Source organism: Megalops cyprinoides, chromosome 10, assembly GCF_013368585.1.
Source record: "Megalops cyprinoides isolate fMegCyp1 chromosome 10, fMegCyp1.pri, whole genome shotgun sequence".
NCBI classification, from domain to species: Eukaryota; Metazoa; Chordata; class Actinopteri; order Elopiformes; family Megalopidae; genus Megalops; species Megalops cyprinoides.
In genome coordinates, this window is record NC_050592.1 from 29,420,909 (window position 1) to 29,442,374 (window position 21,466).

The following is a 21,466-nucleotide window of genomic DNA, read 5'->3' on the forward strand; positions in this document are numbered from 1 at the left end:
AATACAGCATGAAGCAGACAAAGAAGCCACCAGCACTTATTTTATAACATATACAAAAAAGTCATGAAATTGAGAAAGTGCTACTTTTTTGTAAATGTTGAAACCACTTCAAGGGATACTGATGATCAATTATAACCCAAGGATATAGAATTGCAATTGTATAAATTTTGAAAGTTTGAATTACTGTCTTAAAATGCATCCATATTCTTCCAGTTTGGATGTCAGCCTAATCTTCTGGTAAGGGGAAAGTGATTAATGTGATTAATCAACTGTTTGTCTGCAGCTTAAAGTGCTCATTGGGTTTGTCAACTCGGCATCGCAGAAACAAATAGCAGAAAATAGCACATTGTTTTACACAACAATATCCATAGCGGTCTACTGCTGTATTATGAACAAATATGCTTAAGCAAACTTTACCATCTCATTGACTTTTCGGTTGGCGTTACTTTCAATGGCATGCATTGTCAACACCACCACTGTGATATAGTCTACAACATTGGCTGAAAACCTGAGATCTGGCTGAAACTTTACATCAAGATGTAATTCACTTAAAACCACATCTTGATGTAAAGTTTCAGCCAGATCTCAGGTTTTCAGCCAATTTGTTGTTGTCACATGGATGTGAATGGTGGCTAAATGCAGTTTCATTTCCACTCATTTTACTGCAGCTGCATACCAAAGAGCAATGCTGGAATACTTCCAGTTACAGAGTCATGAAACCTTAGCTGTTAAGATGGCCCCCGTGTTTGCACCACATGTGTCAAAATAAATAAATAAGCCTTCCATTGTCATGAAATCCATTCAGGCTGGCTCCCCAGATGATCAGCATTTAGACCTCAAATTACCAAACTGGACTGGCCCCCTAGCACAGCACAATAGTGTTAGTCAGGCATTTGTTATCTATTTTATTTGCCTTTGGACCCTCTGACCTCTATCCGCAATGAGAACAATGTGCTGGACACTCTGAAGATACCCAGCCTTTTCCAACCAGATTCAGATCTTTTTCAAAAAAGGCTTCCATTTTCTTTTGGTTCTACATGACTTTGTTGCTGTTTTTTTTTTTTTTTTTTTTTTGCTTCAGTGCAAAACTTCACACAGAAAGTGTGGTTACCAACTCAGTATCAGTGCATTTGATGCATTGGCAGGGACATTGGCGGTTATATTAAAAGTAAATTTTCCTTTCTCGGAGCTTCTGTATTTTATGTACGTTCTTGTTGAAAACTCATGGCGATCACCACCTAAGATTCCCAGCAATAGCCACATAGATAATTATAGTGTGACTAGAAGGTCAGGTGCAACCTTCATTTGGCATATCACTGCCTGCCATCACCAGTCCTGCACCTTGCCCTTCCCCTAACTAGTAATTTCATATGTTGAGTTGCTGTGTTTCTGTCCTTCATATGTCTGCTCACAGACTACCATCTGTGATGACTCCCCTCCCTAGTAAGCCTCCATCTATACCCTGTCGATTCCTCTTCAACAGTTTGCGAAATACCTGGTGGCAATCGGGGGGTCCCCCCTACCCATGCCTGCCAACATTTAGGTTTCAAAATACGGGAGATTTTTCGGCGCGGGAGGGGGGTCGGGTGGATAGTAAATAAAAAATGTGTGCTTACTGCCTAACGGAAATAAATGTCATTGTTTTATTCACTGAAGTCCTGTCACTGAATCATTGGATGAAGAATGTGCTTTATTTTATGAGAACCTGCGTAGGCTACGTCTTTTGACCACAACTTTTGAATCATTGCAATGAAAAGCAAATACATTATTTTGTATTTATTTTTCATACAAAGTGGCAGTCACCCCTATAATGTCAGCCCTGTGTTGGAGACAATGCAGAAATTTGCTGTGTTTTCAAAACCGGATTACTCGACAACGCTTTTTCGCACAGAGAAACAACTAGAATCATCGGAAAGGGTAAGTTCTGTTGTTTATGGGGATATGCGGTATGTTGTGAAGCAATAGGGACTTTGTGGACTTCGTCTTCGTGACTTATTCAACCGAGAAGCAGGAGTGTGAAAATGGGTGAGGAAATTTGTAAAGATTACTTTGCAGAAGTTTGATCTGTCTTCATAACGTGATTACCTCGGTATGTACAAATATGTGACTGGCATCATTACAAAGCTCCGGTTCTGCTCTTTCTTATGAGATGTGCTCCATATCTTTGCAATCATGAGTTCATGAGTAATTCAAACAAGAGTAATGGGTGTGGAGATGGACGCAGAGCTGTATGCAAATTGTAACTATGATTAAATTTGATATAAACTCAAAAGTATTTTTCCAACACTTCGTCGCATGGACAAGCAACTAGCATCGTTAGCGATGCATACTTCGTGAGCAATTCAACCGAGAAGAAGGGATGGGAATTTGGACGCAGGCTGCGTCTGTCAGGCTTTAAGGGTTAAAAGACATTTTTAGTGACTATTGCAAGTGACAAATAATCTTTTAAAGATCACCCAAAATTTTGCTGTTGAGGCTATCAGGGGGTCTCAAGTTTCAATCAAGGGGTCTCGGACCCTCCATATTTCGCACTCTGCTCTCCAACCTTGATTTTCCAGCCAGTACCGCTAACTGATAATCCACCCAGGGCTACTCAATAGCTCTGAGTATGGCTGACATGAGACACAGAAGGGGTTATTGACAACATACACGGTAAATTGAACTACTCACAGAAAGTCCTTGGACTACCTAGCTTTAAGTAGTTCCCGTGACTGTTTTGTGGAATGCAGACTCTAGCTGGTGTACAAGTCGCACCTCCCTGGACCTGCATAAGGACTGCAACTCACTCAAACTGGCATCCGCATGCAGACAGACAAACTGGAAGAAATCTTTATATACCAATATGAGGCAGTCAACAAGTTTTCCACCACTTCATCACTTCTTGGCGATGTCTCTGTCCACTCAGTCAAGAAGTTCCAGTTTCCTCATGTTTGACATTCCTCTTAATGACATGAGCAGGGGAACTGCTATCCTAGAGAGCCTGTATCTGCTTCACTGTCTTCAGACGGGGGCACTTGGCACTCCTGCCTGGCCCACAATGCGGTGCAGACAGCACACCTTTTCCAACAACCTACATTTACGTGACTGCAGTTTAGTACCATGTACCTACAACTTGCTGAAAGCTTGATCTATATCTAGTACTAACTCAACAAGCAGAATAGCCCAAGTCCAGAGAAATGGGCAGGCAACTGTTGGTCACTGCATTCAGCTTGCAGTAAAAGCACCAGGATCTGTCCTGCACCAGCTAGTGCAGCTTGGTGCCAGTCACCCTGAATTCCTTTGGACTGGTGGCAGATAATTTGGCCAAGCAGAAGAGCAGAGTAAATAGACAAATTTACTGTTCAGGTTCCTCACCAAGGATAGTTCAAAAGGGAGTCTGATAGTAGCTTGATCCTGGACAATCTATACACCTCCTTCTGCTTTTCCTAGGCTGTAGTTCCACAACACTGGGTCTCTGTGCCTGGATGGTCCACCCCAAGGTGGCAAAGACCTCAACCCACTAACTTTGACCCCATCTGAATAGAAGCCTTGGTTTAGTTTAGTTTTAGGCTGCACAGAGTTCATTTAAATATTTTCACTCAAAACTGAGAACTACTCTAAAAAGTCACCTTTCTCAATGATCAACTGTTTTTTCCAGGATGCCTAGCCCTCCCAAAATTCCAAACAGCAAAGCTGATTCTGGCCATTGCCATTCTTGCCTCTGAAAGAAACTAAGACTGAGCAAAGTAGCCTGGGACCCACCAGTTAGCATCAGCTGCATAACTTAGTGGTAACCTTGTAAACCAGGTATTGTGAGTTCAGCCTTCACTGGGTCCTACCAGTATCTACAATTATTTTTGACTGGTTGTTTGTACAACTCTTGATCCAACTCAATAGAAGTGCCCCACACAACAGTTTTCTGTAGCATGAGGTAGTCAAGCCCAGTCACCTCAGTAAATATCCATCTCTATAAATCAATGATACTATATGAGAACTATGTGAATTATCTTTCTTAATGAGACTGCCTGCTAAGCAAATAATTAATAAATGATAATCATGAACAAGCTCCCATTCACCCCAAGCCATCCAGGTGACTCTGGGAATCTGAGTCTTCTACTTGGTCTCTCTCTCGGTCTCCTTCCAGGTGTCCTAATCTGGTGGCATTAGCTTCACAGCTTTCCCCTTTTAGATGGAAATATAGCATAGGGAGACCCTGGATGATGTACTCACCCTGGTCCCTGGTGAAAGGAAGCCAATTGGTTCTGCATTGTGGGCTCCTGGTCACTGTCTGCTGATGACAAGGCCAGTTTTCAACCAGGGCTCAGGCTTCAGGGCTCAGCCTGCACTCAAGAGGGGTACTTTTTCCGGCTGAGCCACTTTGGAGCCTTAAAGCACTCATTAATTAATACAATTAATACGCTGATAGCATAAAATGCTCAGTCAGTTAACACTAAAGTAAATGGCATTTCCAGCAAGGAGATCACTATAGCTGCTAACCCCTCAGCATTACATTACCTAAAGTATCCTCCTGTGGTCTCAGAATTGATTGACTGAGCCCACCAGAGTGAAGCTTAATCTTATCAAGACCCTTTCACACATTATATGGTTTATTGATGGAACGTCAATACCATTTAATGGTGTTTTCATGCACGAATTCACTATATTACATAATTTTCCTGACCCATGGCATGTCCTACCTGGATATTGATTTTGTGGTCTGTGATCACCCTTCCGAGAAACCTACCCTGGGAAAGTTAAAGATTATTCACCCTACTGACTCTTTCTCATGACGCTCTTTAAAACAATGGTAAAACAGTACACTTCCATTACTGTGTGGGGTGATTGTGACAGTACTGGCCAAGGGCAGGAGCACTGGAATATTTTCAAGATCAGGCTTTCTGCAGCAGGCTGAGGACTGTACTTCTTCATGATGAATCATATCCATTCAAAGCATCAAGACATTACAACATCCACTCTCTCAAGGCTAACTGAACCACTGCATGAGATTCAGCAGTTACCATTTTGCTTTGTTACACTAATACTAGTTTAATTTGCTTGTTCATCTTTTAATCTTAATAATCTTTTTGTGTTTTTTTTCATATCCATGTGATCCATAATATTTCCAGCAAACGAGCAAAAAACCACACGTGCATGTGTGAGAGACTGTATACATACGTAGTGTTCAAACACATATGTGCATATCATCGTTTGAAAATCACACGCAACAAAATTTGTCCTCGAAAGCTATGTGGGGAGAAAAACTTTCAAATTTCTCTTTATTAAAAGAGCATGACAGTTGCGCTCTGAATTCCTTTGCACGTCTGTGCGTATTTCTCCAAATTCACGCTGCCAGTGTACTTGATCATAAAATTTCCTGGATTTGGTTCGGACTATATCCCTCTCTCCATGGCATTCTATTTCCTGTCGCACTGTGTGAATGAAAAAAATGCACCCTGGCGCCCAACTGCTCATTTGCATGCGCTCCACATCTTCTGCACCCCAGTGCGTATTTACGTGTGCGCGCGCTACCTGCGGCATGAGGTGAGCTGCGCTTTTGGCTCGGTTTCCCCGCTATGCAAGCGGAGGCGGGGCTGTGAGATTAGGCCGATAGTGCAGTGTTAAATACTGAGACTCACTGATCAAAGAAGCTCAGTCAGAGTAGAGGTTCAACCAGTGCAACACCCGTAGACCGCTCCAAAACCCGGCGACATGGCAAACGCTTACCTGCAGGGAGTTGAGATTTCAGCATCACAGTTCCTGGATATCTTTCATCATTATGACAATGATGGTAACTTACCACATCATTTAATTATGGATTAAAGATGACACTGAATTTCGTGAGTTAAGCAATGCGATTCTGACATATTGATCTGGGAATTATTTTTTCTTCATCCGATTTTAGTGAGTTGTTTCGAAACTTAAACTGTCACCGGTTGAGTTATTTTCATATAGAAAAGAGGGGGGAAAGTATAGTGCTGTAGGTTAACAGCTTTGACAATGCTTTCGAGTGTTGAGTTTTTATATGCCAAAGAATTATTGTTAATGTTTTGTGACATTTGTATTTTTTTCAAACCGCTTACAGTATAATCGTTGTAGTGGCATTTGGAAGCACTCAGATTTGATAAATTAAATTAGATATGCTCTGATAAAGTTGCAGATTCATTAGTTATGAAAAGATCGCGTGTATATATTTATTTTCTGTATGGAATTCATTTTGTTTTTGAATCACTGCATATGAAGCGCTTCGCTAAATTACATTTGCCTTTACTGTATTGTTTTAGTGATATCATTTGCTGATATGGTGATGCTGATTCTTGCAGGAAATGGATATATTGAAGGAAAGGAGTTGCAGAACTTTATTAGAGAACTTCAGCAAGCACGAAAACAAGCAGGACTAGTAAGTACAGATGCATCGTCTTAAATCCTGTTAAGCATTGCAAGTTCATACAAGCTTTTATTCTAACACGACGTGACAAAGGTGTGCAGGCTACTATTTCGCTAGAAATACACAATTTTGATAATGTACTGCCGTGAGTTTGTCTTCAATATTCAGCCCGAAAGTGTCCCCTCCCCCTCCGCAGTTTGTCCTTGCCATCTCAGGGATTTCACGAGAATAACCTACATTTTAACAATCTCTCGTCTGTGTCTTTACCTCCACTTGTATCCTAATGTTTGATCTGAAGACGCGTTGTGACTGTGTCTCATTAACAAAAATTTAATAATGAGCGGTGGTTGGCTGTGGTTTGGTAGCTCGTTCTGCACGTATCCTTGGTGCCTTAGTGTTGCTTAACCCGTGAAGGTACGCTGCAAATCTGCAGACTGCAGTCGCTGCTTTGAGCGAAGGTGGACCACGTCGTCACGTTAATCATCTTATGGGATACAAATGTTCAAAAGCTTTTCAATCTTTTAATATGTGACGGGATAAAGCTGGGGGTTTATAATCGGAGAAAATGACTTGTGAATTTTTTTTTTAACTGGGTGATGTCTTAAATGGATAAATATTTAAGTCCAGGATTCATTGTCCTTTCAGTACAATGACATAGTTATGGAATGCAATATTTAATTAGTTTATAAGTTTACAAAGTATAATTTGCTATTTGATAGTAATCTAAGCCCATCCAACCTGTTTAAAAATAAAGTGTTGCAGTGTACTGTTCTTCAAATATTGCATTGGTATAGTTACATGAATTACAGCACAATATAGCAAATACATTTTGTCTGACATTTTATGTTAAGTGTTAAAATGTTGCACTCAAATGCAGCAGTATGAAGGTCATGTAAACTCTAAACCCTCAAGGAGAATTGATCAGTATGTGTCGGACTATAACAATCCGGTAAAATGAAATGAATCAAAGATAATGGTGCCTTACATGCAGCTCAAATATATTTACTACTGAAAAATACAGAAGTTGGCTGATTTAACTGTGGTGTTTAACATATAGGATTTCATAATTTCTATTTCATATCTATTGCACTTAAATTTAATTTTTCTAAGGCTCAATGGTTTTCTAATACCTTTATAGGATGAATTAGTCTGTCACTGAATGAAATGGCACAAGTCTGAATCACTTGCGTGTTGCAAGGTCAGCTGTGATGTATTGAGGCTGTTCCTCTGCAGGGCTCTCTGTTTCAGATTTTATGTTCATTACATACAGGACTTCAGATCCCTGTTACAGTTAATATCAAAGACAGAAGATATCTGCATTCCCTTCCTCTAGATGTCAATTTGTGTGAGTGTCTCTGTGATCAGTCTGCATGCAGCAAGATTCCAGAATATCCCTTTTAATAGAATGGGTGTAAATCCCCCCAGTCAGGTTCTAGATTTTTCACGTCTGCGCTCAACTAATATAAATCCTTGTGATTTCATAATCTCATGGAGTAGGAAGGGTCATTTTAAGATAATTGCGTATCAATCATATTATTTTATTCATGACTTTAAGCTATCCCTGTAGGTTCCAAAATGCCAAACAGCAGGTAATGTAGCACTTGAGTAAAATGCTTGATTCTGCAAAGGTTAACTCATTTCATTTTCTGTGCAAAATTAACAATGCTTTGCCATCAGCAGTGGTTAGCAGCTGCATAATATTCCATAAACAGGAGTAATTGTGAGGCATTTGACAAAGAAAGATTTTAAAAACCTCTTCATCCACAAAACTTTTCAATTTACAGGGAAGTTATATTTGCATTGTGATCTGCATGTCTTCAGCCCTGTATTAATCATTTTAATTAACTTGCGCTCTGGGTTCATCTAGCCAAATTAATATTCAACATGCATTAGCTATTCAATATGAATCATGTCAGGATTATTAATAAGTATATTCTCTTGCATTGACAATGACCAGAGAATATTTACCCGCTCTGTATGTTCACCATAAGTCAGACTGGCTACTTTAAGAGATCAGATGTGCCAGCATACCAATGTCAGAAATGCATTGTGGGAGCTTCTCCATGATTGGAAGAAGTCCTCCTGATTTTTTATGATTGGTCGGAAATTAGCCTACAGAGACAGTGGTGGGTTGTGTCCTCTCTGTGCCTTCTCTGCTTGAGTTCAGCCTTACCAAGCAGGATGACGTAGCAGTTCCCATGGTGTACAGTAAATTCAAGTTGAGGCAACATGGAAGATTCCTGAGAATGATCAGGATGTCCCATGGAGCTCACGTCATCAGGGCGGTGCCATCACTCAGTGGCTTAATGAGGATAGTTGAGCCGAAGATGCTGGTTCACTGTTTGAGGGAGGCTGGCCGTGGACACAGCAGCTGTAGACCAGGGCTGAATGGACGCCACCACAGACTCTGAAAATGGAGAAGGGTAACCCTCTTCATCATGGACCAAAATGGCTGCATGCTATGTCGGGCTATCGGAGTTGTACATTCAAATCTCCAAGAGGACCAGTGGCCCTGCATTGGTAAAAGGTCATCCAGTGTGTTTGCTTCAAATTGCTGAACCTTAAAAAGGTGATTTGTTAGGTAGGGGTCACACCCCTTTTTCCCTCTGCATCCAAACATGGACATAAGCCCAGGGTTCTACTTTAGAACCAGCTGTTCTTTTTCAAAGACACAGAAAAATCACATGGATTTTTGAGCCGAAGAAAAAAGGCCTGGTAGGCATGCAAATTATGAATGGAGCTAACTGCACAATGCATGTGATGCGGGTGGATCAACACAACTGTTTTGTTTGGGGGTTTTTTGGATATGGGTGCTGCCCCATGTCCTGATGGCGTTTACATTACATCATTGGCCTTTAGCAGATGCTTTTATCCAGACTGACTTATGTCAAGTACAGGTTTTTACAATGTTATCATTTTATACAGCTGGATATTTACAGAGGCAATTGTGGGTGAAGTACCTTGCCCAAAGGTACAACAGCAATGGCCATTGGGGAATCAAACTGGCAACCTTTCAGTTATGAGTCCTGCTCCTTATCCACTATGCTACATTGCTATCCTGGCATTGGCTGCTTTTAGTTCAAAACTGGATAACTTGTTGGTTTTATTGATCATTCCTGAAAGAGGATATAGTGCTGAACTGTCATGTATTGCAGGTAGATGAGCCCTTGGCAGGATTACAGTCTTAGGGTCAGATGTTGAATAGTTGCATTAGAGGGCTGGAATTCTTGCAGACATCAATATAAACTGGTATTTCATCTCCCTCCTATCCTGCCCTTCACATCATTGTGTTACACTAACAAAAGACAGTCCTCTGCAAGATCATTTTAACCATCAGCAATGTGATTGTTGTAGATGTCTGTAGATAGGCAAAGAGACCTTGAAAGTGAGGCCATTTTGTCCCCTTACCACAGTTTTACTAGTACTTCAACAAAATTTCATGCAAAACCATAGCAGAAACACTTCTATTCGCCATTAGATTTTGTGAAATGTATTTAGATTGCTGTGACGTTTTACTGTAGGAATGTATTACCTGAATAATTTGAGCTGACAAGCATCTGGGCTAATCTGATTTTCTGTCAGGCTGTGCTTTTTTGACCTTGTGACAGTACATAACCATATAACGATAAAACAAAGCCTGTGGCTGAAAATTCCAATAAATAATATGCGCACACACATTAATCATTTCATGCATATCACATGACATATCTAAATAAAATACTTATCAATAAAACCTGAAGGGTGCTGGCTGAATGTAAGGCTTTGAATACAAATTTGCATACAGTATATTGTGTATGCAGACATTCTGCATGCTACTGTATGTGGCATTCAGTTGAACTATAATCTTCATAAACACCACTTTGAACGTAAGATATCTGTTTGCTTTTAACAGTATTACTTTTTTTCGAAAGATTGTGTATATTTGAGATATTTTCCACATATTTGTTGTAAAGATAATTATGTACCTTGCTGAAGGGCATTACAAAGATAGAACACTACTTTCAAAGACACTACTTCGAACCCACAACCATGACGGTCCAAATTCACAAATGGGTAGTGCTAAGTTTAGGTTTTGATTTAGTAGTTTAGTCAATAGCTTCATAAGGTGTAGCTGGAGTGAAACTTGTCATGTCAGTCGAAAGAACTTGAGTATAATATGTCAAAAAGTATATTTGTTGTTTCAATTTATTGTTAATTTAAATGCGCATGAAGCCAGCTGGTTTGAATTGATTAAACTCTGAATTTAATTGAGTTGGTTGAAAATGAGTATGGCAGAATCGAGGACAGCCTGTGTAATTTTACTCTCTGAAAATCATAAATACATTAACTTATCACCACTTATTATATATGATGCATGTAGTTATCTGGGACAATTGAGTGGATATTTGGGCTATACAAAAGCAGGGAATGTGTTTGACTGGATGTATGAAGAACTTTTTTATCCATTCTTTTACTGATTTGAAAGTTTACATCATCATTTGAGGAGTAAAATCACTAATTACCTGCCTGAGGCTATACATGCATGTTAACTGACTTTCCGTCACATCAGCCAGCTGCCTTGATTAATAGGTACAGTCCACATTATTATTGTCATCATTGTTAAGGGAAGGAAACAATATCATTGGAAACAAATAACAATGAGCAAATTACAATGTACCACTAGCTGGTGTAGCTAAGTAAGCACGTGAACATCTGTCACATGATAAGACTGTGTCTCTTGTGCCATGTGGATGGCCAGGGCCGCAGTTCAAAACCCACATCAGACCTTCCTTTCTTACACAAGTGATGTACATATATGGAGACCCTCATAGTGTTTAACACTGCTGATACATCATTGTGTGATTAACTCTATCCCTTATTATAAATAATGTAGATCAGTGGTACCAGGCTAGGTACATTACTCTTAAACACTTCTGATGGCTTCATTTTTTCCCAGAAGACGTGTCCTTGAACTCCTCTCATTTGTATGAAAATGGCCTTTGAGGGGGATTGAAAAGAGTAGTTGGGGGGCTTCTATCTTGAAAACTGATAAAACCTGTAATAAACAGACAGACCTCTAATAAGACACTGACCTTGACTGACCTTGGGATCCTTGACCATGTGAGGGGCAGATTGTAGTTTTTCATTGTTTACACTGTCCAATTAGAATTGACAGAGGTCCAGTAATGCTGTCAGACCTATCCACCACGACATCATTCACTGCTATCTGTGTGGCTTTCATGACAGCATTTACACCGTTAAGGCAGTGTGGCATAGCGGTAAATGGTTACAGGTTCAGGTGTGACACTGCTGGTGTTCTCTTTAGCGAGCTACTTAACTTGCTTCAGTTAGGATGTATAAAAGGATATTGAATCAAACTACAAGCTATGCAAGCAGCTCTGGATATGTAAATAAATAAATAACAAGAATAATAGTAATAAAAAATAATCAGCCATTAGGCCACCTGGGAATACTTTCCAGGAATTCCACTGCTGGTGTCTGTACCCTCTGTTACAGCTGCTATATATCTGACAGAAAGTACAGTGGACCAGCTTGAGCAATGGATGCCTGGGTCAGTGCATAAACTGTATTGCATAATTGCATTATGTCATCTGATGTACTTGCCAGTCAGGGACACTTACACTGGGCATGTCACCAAAGGCCCTCCGGTGCACTTGTGAGCAACAGCACTGAGTGATCTGCGCTCTGGTTAGTGACAGTGATGATGCGGTCTTAAGGCCACCAAAGGCTTTTCTCTGAAAAATGCATTTCCTGTTTGACTTATGTTCAGCATTTATCTCATGCACATCCAAACGTAGGTTGAAGTTATTTTTTCAGCCCTTTGGAAAGAAGTGGTTGAAAAGGAACCTCAGGGAAATGTGTTAGTTGGACCAAGGCATTAATTCACCTGCCAAGCATCTGCCCATGGCCTCTCAAGGCTTCTGTATGAACGCATGGTCTGTCCATACTCAACATTTACCCTAGGTTTTTGTTTCTCTCAGAGCCTCACAAGGTGCTTCTTGAACCAGGCATTTTGCTTTTGGCCCAGGAAAACACATTGGCGTACTTTTGACCTTGTCGTCGGGTATGTTTTTTTTAATTTGGATTGGGCCATCACGAGCCGATAAACATCAGAGACTCCCAGGTGGCCCTCCCTGCATCTGCGGAGCCGGAGGGCGTCTTTCAAACAACTTTCAGACAATGGCTTAGAGTGTGGAGGTAACACTGAACTTTGCTGGCTCTTTGCAGGAACTAACAGAGCAGATGAAGGCCTTTGTGGAGGAGTATGAGCAGAACGCAGAAGGAAAGATCGGAATTGTGGAGGTGAGAGCCCTCTGTTTTACAAGCTACTGCTGGAATGCTGTTGATTGAATCCTGAAATTGTCTTTTGAAGGATATTTTCTTTACTATTCTTTGCTCTGAACTAGTGTTTTGGTCCAGGTTAATCCTCTGAAGCAATGTGTAAATATTTCAGTATATTAAAATATTTGTTTAATTAACAGAATTACACAGCTGATCTGTTTTTCAACCATCTGATGAAGATTGACAGCTGGTTGAAACCAGTTTATTCACTGCAGCTGTTAGGTAGACTGAAAGACGACTTAATCCCTCCTCAGAATAGCTAAGATGCCTGAGAGAGAGTTTACAATGCCTCTCCGTTGTCGCCCAGTGAGAAATGGCTGATGTCTTTTCCTGTGAATTTTTCAATATGTCTATCTCCCCAGCTTGGCTGAAAATATGGTTATAGTTTGTTTAAATGCGAGGCCATACAGCAGCAATAATGGTTCAGGAGGGAGAGTACACAAACTAGGACAGATAAAGAGACATGGTTGACCTTCAAAGGTAAACGAAACAGCTGTGGACTTTTCACCTGCCAATCAACATGATCTTAGGGGTGAGGTTGCAGCTGGATTCTTATGCTATAGGTCAATTCTCAAAGAAAGAGCATTGTCATATAGAGACTACAGCATTGTTTGAATAAATCTGGTATGTTTGAGCAATTACTGTTGCCCTTTTGATACATTTGCACATCATGCATGTTTCTGTTTTTACAGATTATACTTGGATGGGTCAAGTACCAGTAATTTCAGCTGGCCTACACCCAATTAAGTTCAGTAAGCTAATTTAGGGGTACATTGTATGGTGTATCCAATGGGAAAAATAACCCATACAACTTGTTGATTGTTGAGGAGTTTTTTTATGCACTGTGGTTACTCCCATTTTTTTCTGTCAACGATGAATTTATAGAACTGAAATGAAAACACAAGTTATGGTGTCTTTCCCAGGAAGATAGTGCTGGTTTGAAGTGTTACAGGAATGGGTAACTGAGATGAAAACCATATTTAAATTGAATGTGTGTTTTTCAAGCTAAACCCTTTCCACATATTGTGCATCTTTCAAAAGATCCCTCGCACTGATGTAACATGGCCCACACTTGAATGCTCTGATCAACTGACAGCGTATTTTTGGAGGCAAGAAGTGAATGCAGTCCACACACTTTGAAGTAATAATTTTGCATGGCTGTTACTGTGAGAGCCTTGTGGAATATTTCTTATAATTAGTCTCTAATTTCACAAGCCCAAAGCATGTTATCTGGGTAGTGGAATCATTACAAACCTATTAGATTCATTAATGAAGAACAGCATCTGTTTAACAGCTATTTGTCTATTGCCTCCCAATGTTGATGTTAGATAATAGACCAGAGTCTGTGTGGTAATAATCCAATTTATTTACAATGTGTTGATGACCGCAGGGAATGAGACAACAGCACAATAGTATGTAGGCAGGTTAAATGAGAAATGCAGCTTGACACTTAAATCTCTGACAATACAGAGGTACAAAGGCCTTATCCATGTAATTATTTCTTTTTCACTATTTAGACATAATGCAGTTACAATGTTGCATGGGGTCTGAAAACACCTGATTAACACCTGATTAATATTAATATTCAAAATGAAAAGCAAAGCACTTTGTAGTAGGATTGAATAAGGCCCCAACCAAGCCCCGGACTGTTGCTACATTGTGGGCCAACCACAGATGTGTCTGAAGCAGTATTGTCCTTTCTGCTCTGTCCAATTTTGGTAACATGCTGTTCTGCTAGAAAGGGTTTTGAAGATAATGTAGTTTAATAACTCAACCCCCTTATACTCCTCACACTGAATGGCCTAAATGGTGTGTTCGCCAGGACTTATACAGTATGTTTGTGACAGATTATTTTATCCTGGGGGTACTGTGTGTCTGGTAAGGAATTTATTCATGAGACTTGTGCAAAAGATGCATTTAGCCCCTTTCCCCTTTGTAGGGGAGGTTTTGATCTCAATGGTGAATGTTTTTTATGGATTTCAACCTGACTACTATTACTTGTATAGACTAACCACCCCAATGGGTCCTACATTTCCTCACAGGAGTTCATGTTAGTTCAGAAGCATCTGGCTTTCCACTGCTGTACTTTGAGATATAGTATAAATCATGTATCAATTAAGCACCATGTTTTTTTTTTTTTTTGCAAATGCTGAAGTGATGTTGCACTGTCAGTAAGGCAGAAAAAGAAATGCCAACTAGCATGTTAAATGATTGTGTGAAAGTCTCTGTTCTGACCCCTTTTTAGTGTTTTAAGGAAAACTAGATGGGTCTTATTCCTGGCTAATTTGCTCTGGCTTTTAAGCAAATACATCGTTTATTTAGCAGATACCCTCATCCAGAGGGAATTACATAGCTTACATACCACCCATTTAAACAGCTGGGTATTTACTGAACCAATTTAGGTTAAGCACCTTGGCTCAGCGGTTCAGAGGTTGTTTTCCCTCCTGAGGACTGAACTGGCAACCTTTTGAGGTTTCTGTGTTGCAAGATTTGCTACTTACCGCTACACAATGATGCTGCCGATGAAGCAATACAGCGCAATTAAACAAACTCATTTTGCTCATTTTAGTTTTAGACCTTCAAAAGCTGTGTCCTGTTGATGTGTCCTGTTCATGCACATTTAATCTAGCTCTGATATGTTCACCAGTAGCTGAGATCTCGTGTGTTTAGCCATTTAGCCAGCATCCTTGCGCACCTTTTCCGTGGACCACAGCTGGTTCTTCTATTCCAGCAATTTATTTGGATGTGATGAATTGAATGAGATGGTACATATGTTATTTGAACATTATTTCTTCACCACTGAATCAAAAAAGGTGATGTGTCATATTAAACTGGGAAATTAGTTTTTGTCTCCAGACAGGGCCTGAACATATTTCCCATGTTGAATTATTTATTTTCTTCTTTGCCGCAGCTCGTACAAATATTACCCACGGAAGAAAACTTCTTGTTATTCTTTCGGCAACAACTGAAATCTTGCACGGAGTTCATGCAGGTATTTTTTTAATCAGTCATTATTTCTATGTAGGATTTTAAAGAGGAACCCCATCCTCCTCCCTATACTGAAAACTATACTGTTTTCAACCTTGATGTTTAGATGATTTGGATGTTTCTACCCAACACATGGCTGTTCTTGTGTTAATTGAGTTTATCTACAGCAGAATGTGATGAGTTTAGAACTGCACAGTTAGCTTGTAATAATGCATTACAATGGATAGATATTGGGGCACCATAAATGTGATTGAACAAACTATTACCTAGAAGGCGTACTAAACAATATAATATTGGTGAAAAAGAAATGTAGTTACAAATAACAGAATGGGTTCTGTAATATAGGAACCTTCGAGCTGAGAGCAATCATATTGAACTTCCCGTTTTCTTCCCATAGGCCTGGCGAAATTACGATGCTGACCACAGCGGTTACATTGAAGCTGACGAGCTCAAGGTGAGAAACGATCATTTGCAGACAAATAAAGACTTGGGAAATCTAGGGTATTTTGTGTCTCTTGCCTCTTCCCTCTGGTCCAGTATCTGTACAAAGCAGCGTTCCCTGGGTCTTACTCTACCATAGCTCATAAGGAAATTATAAAGTGAATTAACGTTATTATATTTCCTTTCTAAGAGACTAGTAATTGAAATGTATGTTACAGACCTTGTCAGCCACTATCGCCCGGAACAGAAACTACTCAGCCTAACTACTAGCCAGACTGTATTAAAGTGGCACTCTTGGGCAGTATTAAGTATTCTGACAGTGGTTATCAGGAAGCGAAATAATTAACCAATGGAGGCATCGGGATTCAAGATGCATGCATGAAGGCCAAGGTCGATATGGGCCAAGCAGTTCATCAGCGGAACGTCTGGGCCTTTTCTTTTCTGGGTCCACTGTGTTTACTCTCATTATAACCCAATTTACCTCAAATGAAGTTAGAGAACACTGAGAGAGCCATCCGCGCCATGCCAGTGCAGAGGCCAGCCGAAGAACGGGACAGCGTCGGCAGGGAAAGGACAGCGCAGAAGCCGCTCAGAACATGACTCATTTCCACTTGCAACTCCTGAGTAGTGGGTTGATTAGTAATGGAGCTGATTTTTCAGAGAGGCACTGTGGGGCAGGTCTGAGAAAGGGATTTTTCTGAAAAAGTGGGGAGGAGCAACTGGAATGTCAGTGTGGGCTGCAAAAATGCCTTGCAATGCCTAGTAGAAGGAGCAGTCCAGGGGTGGTGGTGGCAGTCCTGTGATGAAGCTAAAGAAACATCTTTAACTTAAACTTTAAGTCTTAAAGCCTAACACAAATTGCATTATTGCAGACCCTTGCACTGTAAATGTCTGCCTTTTTTTCCCATATATATTTTATGTTTTTGATTAATCCATTGATTTGTTAGTCTATGTAAACAGAAATAAGTGGTAGAGAAGAGGGTTGCTGACCTGTTGGCTGCAGGGTCACAGATTCAGAATGTCTTACGACAGCATGGCAGTGGGGCTTATGTAAGGGTTGTTCGTGAGCACCGTTTCAGGACCAGAAGACTGCATGACTAAATGTGAAGTCTCATTGTGTGCCTTGCTGGAACATGACTCATCCAAAGGACAACAGACCATTTGGAAGAGTGATGCCATAATGTGAATTTTGTCCTAAAGCTTACTGCTGTCTTTCAGTAAAGATAACCCCACTCAAAACAATGGGGTCATATTGCAAAGTGTTCGGACCTTCAGACATGGCTGTGAATGCAGTGAATTATTAGAGCTAATTAGTTATGTTTGCGCGCACCTGTCTGTGCGTGCATATGCATGCTAATGGCTATGTTTCCTATTGCATGACTTCTGCAAGCAATAACACTAAACTCCATCTGCTTTTCTGTGATTTCAGAACTTTTTGAAAGATCTGCTTCAGAAGGCAGAAAAACAGTACGATGACAAAAAATTAGAGGAATATACGCAGACAACAGTAAGAGTCATTCCATGTTCTTCCTAATAAAACAAGTTTAGCAGATCTATTTGAAGAAAGGGAAGAAAGGGAGCATTGCACAACAGTAATGTCACATTTGTACCATATGTAAATTGTTCCTAGATAGCAAATGTTCCTTCCACAGTGCATGTGCCTTGTGAGAGCTGATGTGCCTTGTGCCTTGTGCCATCACTGTATCTTGTATTGCCTCTGGGCCCCGGGTTACAGAGTTAATCAGCAGTCACTCATGCCTTGATTCACAGTGACACTTATTCGTGAGATTGTTTTGTTTGTGATGTATACTGCATTGACTTTTTCCACCAGCTCAAAATATTTGATTCCAACCACGACGGCAAGCTCTGCTTGGCGGAAATGGCAAGGTTGGTTAAATGTTTGGTTGCATCCAATGGAAATTAATCATCGATATGATGTAGTTACAGTGGTAGTTACAGGTAACAATGTGTTGTGGTGCAAATGACTTTGTTCTTCATACATTCTTAACAGGCTGCTGCCGGATCAGGAGAACTTTCTACTTAAGTTCCAGGTAATGTTTCAAATAAGTCAGGAGGGCAAACTTCTTTACCACATATAATGACCTTCAACCAGCAAATTCACTAAAATGTGTGTTCTTTCTCTGAAGGGGGTGAAAATGGCGAGAAAAGAGTTCAACAAGATTTTTGAGCTATATGATCGGGTAGGTTTTATAATTAATTTTATTAATATAATAAACATGTTGCCAGTAATAGTAAACAAAAGCTCAAATTCGAAAAGGCTAGAAGTGACTGCTTGTTGGCCACACTGTAAAACATCAACTGGTTAGCGTGATGCAAGTTTACTGACTGTAGATCACCATTTTCCTCTGATACCACATATCAGATTGACAGCACAGCAAAAAAAGGGGGGGGGGGGGGGGTCTGGAGTCTCTTTCTGCCCTATGCTAAAACAGACAGCTCTATTTGTATGCGGGTAGGTCGTCCCGTCTGGCTGTCAGCCCTGCACCACTGCAGTTCTTGGCACCGGCAATCTGCGGTGTATCGCTGCGGATGACATGGCATCTGATGCGTATTGATTGGCAGGTCGGGGCTGCGGGAGCGGTCGAATGTACTGGGGGGGGGGGGGGGGCATGCTGATGAGCGAATGCGCAGAGCGGTAGTTGACGAAGGAAACGTGGCACGTTCATTAAAGGGGGCTCTGAAGCGGCACGGGGCAGCCTGCCGCCAGTCGTGTCTGCACACGCATCTGTTTGGGCCGAAAACCGTTTGCAAAAACGGACCATCCTTTCACAGACTTGTCCTGAGTCTGAAGTTTGAAGGGGAATAAAAACATTGGTTGTGCGATTTCGACCTTGTCCTCTGTTCGCACTATACTGTTTACCAACTGCTTACCTTTGCCATGTCAGGACAAATGAAACATACAGTAAATGGATCCTGTCAACTGAATCACATGAGTTTGGGTCCATGGGAATTCCTGGTATGGTAGAGTAGATGGGTACAGTATGCAGAAGTGAGTTTCGCGTTGGCTTCGTTGAGAGAGGTACTCTGGATTGGCAAACAAATGCCCAAGTGTCAGCTATCAAGGCAGATATATCTTCCCATTTAACCTGCCATTTTCCCCTTTGTTCAGATTATTACCCTGAGAAGTGAAATCCACTAACATCCACACCCTGTGCAAAACACTACAGACAATCTATCTCTTCAAAGAGAGATCGAGAGCACTTCTGAAACACAGTTCTGTTGTTTGAATGTGATGGATGCAAAGAGCCTGACATTCTCCTGTCTCATCCTTTTTCTTTGTTTCTCGGTGTGTTTTCAGGATGGGAATGGCTACATGGACGAGAATGAACTGGACGCTCTACTGAAAGACCTGTGTGAGAAAAATAAGAAGGTAAAAACAGTTTAGCTCTCAGACCACAAAAACCCTAAATTAATACAAACCTGAATTACTCTGCCACAGTGTTTCAAATGAACCCATATAAGCACATACACAGAACTCTAATCTTTTTCTTGTATAGCACACAGAGGCAGATGGTAAATTATGGACAAACTTATTGAGAGCTTATTTGCTTAGGCTATGCCATGAAGGCGCAACAGCTGAATTTTAAAAATAGAATAGACTGTCTCTCAGTATGTTGGGTAGTATATGCAGTATATGTATTCATGATTTTTTTCCAACTTCAACTGCCACAAACATGTTTTGTACTCTTCGGTCTTTGCGATCAAAAGCCATAGCTACACAACTGACCCTAAGCTCCTGGAATCAAGTGGGATTTTCCAATCAAACGCCACATAATGCGGTCTCAGCTTTCCCCCTAAAGCAATAAACATGAGAAGGCAGCTTCAAAAGGACACTCTCTTGTCTCTCCGACAGGTGTTAGACATCAGCAAGACCTCAACGTACAAGAATGCCATCATGGCATTGTCTGACGGAGGGAAGCTGTACAGAACGGAGCTAGCACTCGTCCTATGTGCTGACGATAACTGAGGCCCCTCCCCCTCTGTCTCCCCAACTCCGCCCCCTCCGCTCACTCGTGAAATGTGTGTAAAGATAGCTAGAAACTCCAAGGACGTAGGGTGTATTTAATTTAATTTCTTTTTCTTTGAAATCTGTAAATTTGACTGACGGCGTGTAGGTACGTATCGGAGACTGGTGGCTCATACTTTTCAACCTGTTGTTTCTATACTGTTTGTAATGTACAGCTTTTGTAATGACGAGATTGATACAATAAAAAGGACCTGCACCTTGACCTCTATATTATATATTCTGTGATACAGTACCATATCTTTTGCTTCTCTGTGCATTAATGAGAAGACATGCTCCTTAATACCAGATCATCTACTGTATTTACAAGTTATATAATATCAACACCAGTAAGATCAAATGAAAATCTACCTGATGATATCGTAGCCAAAGCAATAATGTGTTACTAGAAGCTGATGGATTGTGATGTGTTTAATGGAGTGAAGAAACAGCTGAAGGTTTATGTGAACTGAAACTATTTAGCTAAATTTACTTTTGCAGTGCATGTTTGTTGCTGAAGGCAAGCCCACTATGAGGCATTATTGACTTTATAAGCACATAGCCCAGTATATCTCCAAAGTTAACAGACTCTGACATGTCTCCAATGATAACTCAATGTCCAGCGTAATAGCAACCTTTTTTGCACTGTAAGGAATGACGTGCTCCTCTATGCTGAACACCAGATTCACTGTGTAACCTGTAATTAAACACTATCCGGATACTACCTAAAACTTTCGCTGTGTGTTGTGGTGTGTTGTCCCCTATACAGATCAAATTAAATCCCTCTAAACAAGTATATCTGTGTGCAATGTTTGTGCAGTATCTAAATGTCAGCATCTATTTCCAGTGTAGAAATGTCCACAGCACCGAATTAGCATCATTCTTGGATCAGCATGCTTGGAAGCCACAATTACAATAAACGCTTGTGTAAATTGTCAAAACTGGTACATTTGCTGAAAATAACCATTATCCACAGTAGTCGACATGATGCTTGTCAGCTGGTACTAGCTTGGTCAATGCTATCATTCACACAATCATTTTCATTTGTATGTATGTATGTATACATACATACATAAATATGAACATGATTGCGTGTATAAATTTATATACACATCACAATGTCATTTTGTCATGCAGTATTCAAAACTGCATTAAAAAAGCTCCCCGATAATGCATTGCTTACATAAAGGTTTTGTAAAGATTTTCTATAAATGTACACACACACACACACACATAAAGGTGTCCAGACCCGATAAAACAGAAACGGAGCAATCAGGGCTTTCGCACATGGAAATGCTATCAATGCG

General features: G+C 40.5%; 1 protein-coding gene across 1 annotated transcript; it reads left to right on the plus strand.

The window, feature by feature from the left end:
- Positions 1–5,643: 5,643 nt before the first annotated feature.
- Positions 5,644–20,934, plus strand: calb1 (calbindin 1). The gene is made up of 11 exons (XM_036539211.1): positions 5,644–5,767; positions 6,300–6,376; positions 12,593–12,667; positions 15,618–15,698; positions 16,092–16,148; positions 17,565–17,642; positions 17,967–18,022; positions 18,147–18,186; positions 18,283–18,336; positions 19,455–19,526; positions 20,010–20,934. Exons 1-11 carry the CDS (start codon positions 5,689–5,691, stop codon positions 20,121–20,123), a joined length of 783 nt encoding a protein of 260 aa, XP_036395104.1. The 5' UTR covers positions 5,644–5,688; the 3' UTR covers positions 20,124–20,934.
- The last annotated feature ends 532 nt before the right edge of the window (positions 20,935–21,466 follow it).

Bases quoted from the DNA above. Each gene is read 5' to 3' on its own strand.
- calb1 (XM_036539211.1), top strand. From the start codon at position 5,689: ATGGCAAACGCTTACCTGCAGGGAGTTGAGATTTCAGCATCACAGTTC. The intron at 18,337-19,454 runs GTAGGTTTTATA...GTGTGTTTTCAG, and splicing joins TTTTTGAGCTATATGATCGG to GATGGGAATGGCTACATGGA. The intron at 19,527-20,009 runs GTAAAAACAGTT...TCTCTCCGACAG, and splicing joins TGTGTGAGAAAAATAAGAAG to GTGTTAGACATCAGCAAGAC.